Source organism: Salvelinus namaycush, chromosome 32 (assembly GCF_016432855.1).
Source record: "Salvelinus namaycush isolate Seneca chromosome 32, SaNama_1.0, whole genome shotgun sequence".
NCBI lineage: Eukaryota > Metazoa > Chordata > Actinopteri > Salmoniformes > Salmonidae > Salvelinus > Salvelinus namaycush.
The window spans coordinates 14272336-14282036 of record NC_052338.1 but is presented as its reverse complement, the minus strand read 5'-3'; the positions used below and the strand labels follow the sequence as shown (position 1 = coordinate 14282036).

Here is a 9701-nt window from a genome sequence, read left to right as displayed (position 1 = left end):
CAAGCATGGTGGTGGCTGCAATCATGTTATGGGTACGCTTGTCATCGTTAAGGACTAGGGAGTTTTTTAGAACAAAAAGAAAAGGAATAGAGCTAAGCACAGGCAAAGTCCTAGAGGAAAACCTGGTTCAGTCTGCATTCCAACAGACACTGGGAGACAAATCAACCTTTCAGCAGGACAATAACCTTAAAATGCAAGGCCAAATATTGTACAATCCAGGTTTGCAAAGATCTTGGAGACTCTGCTGTAATCGTTGCCAAAGTTGATTCTAACATGTATTGACTCAGGGGATTGAATACTTATCTAAATATATGCCTGTTTTATTTCCCATAAATGTATTTATTGTGTAGATCGTTGACCAAAAGAAATGGCAAATCATTTTTAATCCCACTTTGTAACAAAACGTGGAAATAGTCAAGGGGTGTGAATACTTTCTGAAGGTACTGTAGGTGACCAGTCAACCAAAAACTAGACATTGTTTTTCCGTTGGAATTTGGTTGTGCTTTTAGACAGTTGAAAGCATAGTGATAACACATTGGGAATTCAACAACCTTTCAGCTGTCTCTTTGAGCGAGTGAATATAGGTTGTAATCTCATTGATCAACGTCTCAACCAAATATTACCCAATTGTCCACGTTGAAATGACGTGGTGTGCCCAGTGGATATGGTTTTGATACAGAGCTAATTGGTTGATTTAAATATTACCCAATTGTCCACGTTGAAATGACGTGGTGTGCCCAGTGGATATGGTTTTGATACAGAGCTGATGCTGGTTGATTTATATAGTTGACTGAAACAAAACTATTTCATATTCACATTTAGCCACCATGTACAGTCGTAACCCCATAAAACAGAAGGGTGTCAATGTTTGTTTGTAATTAAGTGCCTTATTCATGATATTCATATTACTAGTTAAAGCAGGTCCAAAGTGCCTTTGTTATTCTTGTGAGGGATCAGTGCAATATTCTTTGATAAATGATTCAACATGTATAGTATTACAATTCTGGAGCTGCTGCTCATGACAGCTCTGCAATTACTCATGACCAAATACAGTATTATTATTTATTACAGGCTTTTCAGATGTTAGGGGCTTCTCAAATACATCTCTACTAGTTGGACTCTGATAAAGAGAGATGTATCAGACCTTTAACGATGATGGGAAACTGTAGTGACCTAGAACCAGTGGTGTAAAGTACTCAAGTAAAAATACTTTAAAGTACTACTTAAGTAGTTTTTTGGGGGTATCTGTACTTTACTATTTATATTTTTGACAACATTAATTTTACTTCATTACATTCCTAAAGAAAATAATGTACTTTTTACTCCATGCAATTTCCATGACACCTAAAATTAATCGTTACATTTTGAATGCTTAGCAGGACAGGAAAATGGTTAAATTCCCGCATTTATCAAGAGTAGATCCCTACTGCCTCTGATCTGGCGGACTCACTAAATAATGTCTGAGTGTTGGAGTGTGACCCTGGCTATCTGTACATTTAAAAAACAAGAAAATAGTGCTGTCTGGTTTGCTTAATATAAGGAATTTGAAAATACTTATACTTTTACTTTTGATATTTAAGTATATTTAAAACCAAATACTTTTAGACTTTTACTCAAGTAGTATTTTACTGAGTGACTTTCACTTTTGTCATTATCTATTAAGGTATCTTAACTTTTACTCAAATATGACATATGGGTACTTTTTCCACCACTGCCTAGCATTGAGGGGAATATTTGTTTGAAGTTGATGAAATGTGATATCATTGACGGCAGTAAGATTCAGAACCACTCACCCTTTACTTTTACATGGGGTGCTTGAATCTTGTGTTATTGCACTCATTCATGCATTTTAAATATATTTTACACTCTTGCTTGCATATTTCAATATTTTCACATTTTAGATGACAAAAGAAATCTCACAGGAAAAATGACATGGTAAGATAACTGATATTCCTGCCTTATTGTATTTAAAGTATCATAAGATAAGCTGAAGGATGCCTCTGTGATTGATTTATCTTTGGGACATTAGGACTTTAGTTATGTGCCTTGAGGCAACTCTGCCAGTCAATGGGTATTTTCATTGCTCCAAAGTCTTATCCCTCCCCCCATACATTTTTGAGCCATGGGGAAGATCTCTATTGCATACTCCTCACATCCTCTCTCCTCATCTCCTTCTCAAAATCCATTGGATAAGAAAGCAGAGGTCCCGCCCCTCTGACCTTCTCCTCAAATGCGTTTTTAGAAGGAGACGAGGAGAGAGGACACAAGGTGTTTGCGATTGAGCTATTCCCATGTTTTACATGACAAGTTTTGAGACCCTGTAACATGTTTCATTTTAATAAAGATTTGTTTAAAAAAGGAGACCAGTAACACCATGTATGAGTATTATTATTAATGGTCAATGAATTCAATATCAGTGATAATAACACGCTCCACGTTTAAAGAATACACACACACACGACCGACTTTGGGAAACCCTACATTAGAGGGCACTATCATCTAGTGCAGGGTTTCCCAAACTCGGTCCAGGGCCCCCCCTGGGTGCACATTTTTGTTTTTGCCCTAGAACTACACAGCTGATTCAAATCATCAAAGCGTGAATCAGTCTAGTGCTAGGGCAAAAACCAAAACGTGCACCCAGGGAGGGGGGAACCAAGGTCCGAGTTTGGGAAACCCTGACCTAATGGATAAACTGTGTTATTTGCCAATGGCTCTGCTTCACAAGAGCATAATGACAATATCATCTTTGCTCTCCTGAGACTCTCTTGTTGAAGGATTAAGGTATAAACATACATACATACATACATACATACATACATACATACATACATACATACATACATACATACATACATACATACATACATACATACATACATACATACATACATACATACATACATACATACATTAGGCTACAAATTATAGTGTTTAACTACATTGCAGTCATGAACATGACCCAACTAGAATCAACAGCGTCCTCTGACTCTCTCCCCCTCCATTCATGTTCCATGAATATTTGCATATTTAACCAATTAGGATATTCTGACTAAGTAGGCCTACTTACTCCCGAGTGGCGCAGCGGTCTACAGTCCCTGGTTCGAATCCAGGCTGTATCACATCCGGCTGTTATTGGGAGTCTCATATGGCCCAGCGTCATCCGGGTTTGGCCGGGGTACGCCATCATTGTAAATACGAATCTGTGCTTAACTGACTTGCCTAGTTAAATAAAGGTTCAATTAAAATAAAATACTCAAGTGGCCTTGCTACTGTAAATGTAATTCATAAATCCTGTAGCTGGCGCAAAAGCGCCGCTACCCGGTGGCATGGCGAACAACCAGGAAGTCGCCAGTGAAAACATTTCCGGGCGTCATGATCTGAGAATGCTTGTATATAAGGTACGTTTTCCTGACAAACTGCAAATAAAAGTGTGTTTTAAAAAATCACCCGACAACTAACTGGACGAGTTTATATTTATACCCAGCGAGAGTTATTATTCCTTTTTATTATGCAATTGTGTCATTTGCATTTCGTGCTGCTTGCGTTGTTGTACGTCAAAGATGGTTTCTATTTATTCGAAAATGAGAACGAATGTACAAAAAATCCCCCACATTGTATTATATTCAGCGATTTATTTGTGTTTAAGTCAATAACTTAACTCTACTTTTGCAGCCAAATAGGACATATTTTGTGACCAATACACACTTGGCTGCAGGTGTGCTCACACTAGGCCCTGTCTGTTGGCTATGATACTTTCACCTTGTGCTTTGCAATACAGTAGTCTATTCTCTTCACCGTTAGAAAGCCAAGATAAAAGTTGTAAAGATTGTCAATCAACCCCATGGATTATTCCTGTGTTGTATGTATGTTAGGATGTCAGTTGAAAGCCAAGAGAACCGAACAGTGGAGGTACTGGGGGTACCTGAGGAGGTGGAGGATGAGCTGCTGTATTTGTACTTTGAGAACAAGCGTCGTTCTGGAGGAGGTAGTCTGGTGTCTGTGGAGCTGGAAGGAAGCCGGGCCATATTACTGTTTGAAGAGGCAGAGGGTAAGAATGGATTCAGTCTGTGTAATTCTTGTAATCTGATATAATGTTGAAGGCTAATAAGTTTCCTATGTACCTACACAACATCTTCATGATTCATTCTTTATCTGGATCCCCATTAGCTGATGTCTTAACAACAGCTAGTATTCCTGTGGTCCACAAATGAATGATACTATTGTACCAAAAACAATTCCTCCATTGCCATCCATAGTATTCTGATTATATCTGTGTTTGATTGACAGTTGCAGCAAGGGTCCTGTCTAAAGGACCCCATGTCCTGCACAACGCTGAGTTGACCGTGAGGAAGCCTGCGTGTAAGGATCCATGGAGACTGTTGCTGCGGGGGGTTAACCCAACCACCAGTCAGGAGCTGGTGGAGCTGTATGTAGAGAACATGATGGGAATGGACATAGACGAGTACACTCTGTACCCCTCACCTGGCATGGACCTGGTCCTAGTACACTTCCGCCAGGCCTTCAATAAAGGTTAGGGGTTTTCCTATCAAGTTCAAAGATGGAATCCACAGTAGGGGGAAACGGCATCACAAGCCGCCCCACCACTCTTGTTTTTGTTGGCGTGCTGAGGAATATCGTGCAGCGTTGTAAAAACATTGTAGTACACATTGTGCTCTTCTATCGTGTGTGCAATGTCAGAAGGGGGAAAAAACTGTTTGTTTGCAGTAACTTCTTTGATGTTGTAGTATCACAAACAGACATGCAGAGTTCAATTTACACCATGACATTTAGGGGGTGTCTGTATTGAGTGCATGCACTTGCACAAAATAATTTTTTGGGCCAAATAATAAAGACATACTTTAAATGGTAAAAATGTCTTACCTTTTAATGGCATGAACACAGCAAGTCATATTTTCATCTGATTGTCAAACGAATCACTTCAAAAAGTAGGCATTTTCGTCCACTTCAAAATAATTCAAGCATTCCAACTGGATGTATGCTCGTGGAATTTGATGACTGGAAATAGACATCTCTTACAAAACCCCAGAAAGTGTTCCTAATGACATTTAGCGATTTCCATCGATTAGGCTGACATTCATTTATGCGTCTTGCTGACAAAAATATTTTTTTTGTAGCCAGAAAAGTTGGGACACTTGAAATGGGCTGAAACCGTCCCGGGAAAATGTGATGGTCACCCTAACACGCACGGTCATATTACTAGAATAGGTAGCCTACATTCAATTAAATAAATGATTTGAATCAGCCTGAGGGGACACCCTCGTTCATGAGTTGTCCATAATTCATGAGTTAATGCTTGGAGTCTTCCCAGATTGTGTGACATAAAACACTACCTTTCTTTCCTTACATTAATGACATTTGACAGTGTTATTTGTCACTAGTAAGCATTTAACAATTGAATAAAAACATTGAACTTAAACCCTGTACGAATCATGGATCTTGGCGATCTCGGAACATGCACTATTAGTGTAACAATGCCTACGTAACATTTCATTATGTTTCACCGTGAAACTCTTCTCATGGGCACACAAATCCAAAATAATGTAGGCTTATTCCATTGCAAAATCAAATGCTTCTAACCGTCAACTATAGGCCTACTTAAAACCATAGATTAAGTAATTTCAATTATTTGGCAAACAATATAATTATGAATGTATTTTAAGTGGCTATGCTTTTGCATACTTTATAGTTAATGTGTGTATTCTTCCTTATTTTGCATGCACAGACTTCCAGAAGCTTTTCACAAAGATTTCTAAGAAGCCTCTGGATGGAGCGCAGATCATTCTGGAACAGATAGATCAGACTGATTCCATCTTAGTGGAGAACCTGCACCCCAGCATCACAGCAGACATGCTCAATCTGTACCTGGAGAGCCAACGGGGCGGGGGCGGTGGAGTTAAGGAAGTCACCATGATGTCAGAGGGGGTTGCCAGGGTCTCCTTCCTGGACTTTGACTGTAAGTTTTGAACATAGACTTATATGTTTTTAATGTACTGTGTGAGAAAAAAATGACTTCATACATTTGTATACAAGCATTTCTGTTGTAGCTGTTGTATCCATTTTAAAGTACTCATGTTGTTGTATGTTAATGAAACATAAAAGCTATAAAGAAGGGGTATTCAAATCCTACCATGAGGGTCTGGAGTACTGCTGGTTCTCTCTTCTACCTGATAATTAATTGCACCCACCTGGTATCCCAGGTCTAAATCAGTCCCTGATAAGAAGGGAAGAATGTACTGGAACTGGCTTCGAGATCCAGATCTGAGTTTGATGGCTATAAAGCATGCAAGTTCTATGTAGCTGTTGAATGTGTTTTATTCCCTTCCTTATTACATCTAACAGCAGTGGAACGTGTCCTTAAACAATCACACAAACTCGAGAAGATGGATCTGATGGTCAGGCCTTACTTCTCCTTCCTCCAATCAGAGGACACCTCCTCACCTCTGACCGTTCCCCTGACCCCTGTGAATGGAACATCCGATAGTAACACAATGAACACACCGCAGACAGACAGTGGTGGGCAATCGCAGACTGTTTCTCTCCCTGCAGCCAGTACCAGTGACCATTCTCAGTCCTCCCATCAGGCTACCTCTGAGCCCCTGGTTCCCCTTCTGTCCCACCCTGTGTCCCAGGCAACAGCAGTCCAGGGAGGCATGGAGGACCTAACATCGATCCCAGAGGCCATGTCGAGCCACATCCCCGTCCCTGACCCAGTGAAACTTGCGCTGCTCCTGCTCAGTCCCCTGCTCCAGAGCCTTCAGCTGGCCCACCCAGCTTGTAGCGTCCAGATCAAGGAAGACGGGGTCCACATGGCCGGGTCTGACCGGCTGGGGCTGGAGCAGCTGAAGAACGCTATGTTGGAGTTCCTTGGGGGTGTGGCCCAGGCTCATCTCACCTTTGACCCCGAGAAGGCCCACTTCCTGGCCAAACAGGAAGTGAAAGACAAGCTGCTGCAGACGTTGAAGGACAAGGGACTGCCTTCCGTGTACACAGTGTCGGACTGCGTTGTTGTGGTAACGTCTCCGTCTTTCAGCTTGGTGAGCCAGGCGTGTAGCTTGCTGAAGACCCTGCTGTCTGACTTTAGTATCCCCGTGGACAGAGAGTATGAGTGTATGCTGTACGCCCAGGAGTGGACTGGCTTCCTCCAGTCTCTGGGTCTCTGCTCTGCTAAGGTGTCAGAGAGGGGACAGCTAGATGTCCTGACTCTGAGAGGGTTGGAGGAGGAGAAGCAGGCTAAGATAGTTGAGTTCCTCAGTACACCCATTGAAACAGAGGCTATCATCTCTATGGAGCCAGGCATGTTGAAGTACATCCAGACCCACCATCATCAGCTACTGGCTGATATGGACCAGGTGTCTATCTTCCCTCTGGACGCACGTGGCGTCTGTGGACTCCGAGTAGGTGTTTTACCTTTTTGAAATATCATAAAAACATTCCCTTGCATTATGTAAATTAATTCACAGTATATGCAGTAATCCTCTCATACCCTTTTCACACAACTGAGTCAAGCTGAGCTGTACTGGGTTGGCCTGGTTACACGTGCTGGAGAGGACAATGTGAAAATAAAATATCGGAGCCAGAACAGTACGGTTGAGGTTGGCACGCTAGTGTGAAAAGGGTATCCAATGTCTTTGTGAATAATGATCTTATACAGCGTTTCATACTCGTCATGTCTGTGATTGGTAGATCCACGGCAACGCAGGGGCGTGTCAAATGGCTGATGAGGTTCTGAGGGGCGTGGTGTCGTCCATCGTGACCAGAACCATCACAGTGAACGAACCGGGCGTGGCGCGGTTCCTCATCCAGGAGGGAGAGGGGACCAGCATCCTCAGGGAGATGCAGGCTAAGTTCCAGGTCTACATCAACATGGAGAAGGTGCACTGGGAACCCCTGGAGAACGAGGTAGCTGGCCCAATGATGACAATATTAATATTGCTGCTTTTACTATCATTACTAATTCACTTGACAAATGAGGTTGCCGAATGATAAAGATCTACACATGGATGTATAATGCAATTTGTTTTCTGTGCTATGAACTTGTTCCTCTACATTGTTTGGATAAGCATAGTTAGGCAAATGGTGTATTTCAGAGATCATAGGAGGCTGGTGGGAGGAGCTATAGGAGGATGGGCTCATTGTAATGCTGGAATGGAATTCACGGAACTGTATCAAGTATAGGTAAACCACATGTTTGACGCCGTTCCATTTATTCCATTCCAGCCATTACAATGAGCCCATCCTCCTATAGCTCCTCCCACCAGCCTCCTCTGTCCAATATATATGTGTGTGTATTTATATATTTCTGTATGTCTATATACAGTATGTCTCTGGTGTATTCTAGCTTTGTGATCTCCCTACAGGACATCTTTGAGGCTGCGTGGAATATGACGTCCCATCAGAGCTTCCAGAGAAGGTCCTCAGATGGTTCCTTACAGGCTTCCACATCAGTTCTGACTCATACTAACCAGACTTCCAACGACCTCTCAGCTCCAGACATAGGTACATACTTTCATTATTCTCATAGCGATCACATATATTTGAAAAAAAACTTTTTACATACATTTTAAGTGTTGTACCCAGCCTAGACCCTGAAGAGCATATGGAAGCACAGTGGCCAGAATAATCTTCAGAGAAGGGAGTTATTCTATTGGCATTGTTGTTTTGCAATCACTGAAAACATATGTACTAATCCCAGGTCTTCTAGAGGAAGCAAAGAGGCTGTTCTCAGCCATAGATGAGATGGTGGACTCTGGCCTCTCTAGTCTGACCAGAACCACTGACATTGAGGAGGATCTGTATACGGCCGGGGAACCCATTGCCCCCAGCACCGACCAGGGCCCAGACAGAGACAGCAATGACATGGAGGAGCAGGCTACAGAGCTGCTAGTGGAGGGAGGGGGTAATGATGATGAGGGTGCTCTTGCTCCTCTGGTTGCCCAGGACGGAGGGCTGTCCTAGGCCACGCAACTCTCCTCTACCCTGGACGAGGAGGCCCAGATGTCCCTGGCCATCCAGTACTCCATGGAAACCACAAAGAGGTCCCTGACCGAGGAGGAGGAGCTGCAGAAGGTTCTGGAGCTGTCCAAGAAGATGACGAAGATGACTCGGCATGATGGTGACGATGGTGCCATGGCTACCTCTTCCCTCCCTGCTGCTGGCTCACACCTCGATCAGGCTGTCCAGGTGTCTCTGCAGGAGGCCATCCAGTCAGCCAACATGGCAACAATCTTTGTGTTCGCTGGCTACAGTTGTGACCTGATCAGAGTGGACATTGCCCTGAACAAGAAGGTCACCCTGAGAAAGCATGAGGAGAAGCTAGAGCACCGCAGCCTGAGGAGCCTGTCTCAGTACCACAGGTACGTGTGTATGTCTGTGTGTACACTGTGCGTTTTTTTATAGTAATGTGCACCGATATGGAAAATCTATATCGATGTCAGTTGCATTTTTTCCATTCAATATCATATCGGTTCATAGAAAATACGTTGTGAAATGTTTACTTTTATTTGAAGTCCAGACAACTGCTTGCGGATTGTCCATTGGGACAGGTGTGTTCTGATGGTATAAACCTACCTAACTGGTTTGAATACAAGGGGAAGCCCATTCACAGTTGATGGCCCATCAGCAGGCAATTAACTATGGTAACTCAAGAGCCTGTGAAAATATCTGTTTTATGCCTGCAGGAA

General features: G+C 42.6%; 1 protein-coding gene across 1 annotated transcript; it reads left to right on the top strand.

Moving 5' to 3' along the window:
• The first annotated feature begins 3873 nt into the window (after positions 1–3873).
• On the top strand, positions 3874–8976 carry LOC120026843 (protein mono-ADP-ribosyltransferase PARP10-like). The gene is made up of 7 exons (XM_038971553.1): positions 3874–4048; positions 4288–4530; positions 5744–5974; positions 6361–7415; positions 7705–7920; positions 8379–8517; positions 8714–8976. The coding sequence occupies exons 1-7, from the start codon at positions 3874–3876 to the stop codon at positions 8974–8976; spliced, it is 2322 nt and encodes a 773-aa protein (XP_038827481.1).
• Positions 8977–9701: the final 725 nt, after the last annotated feature.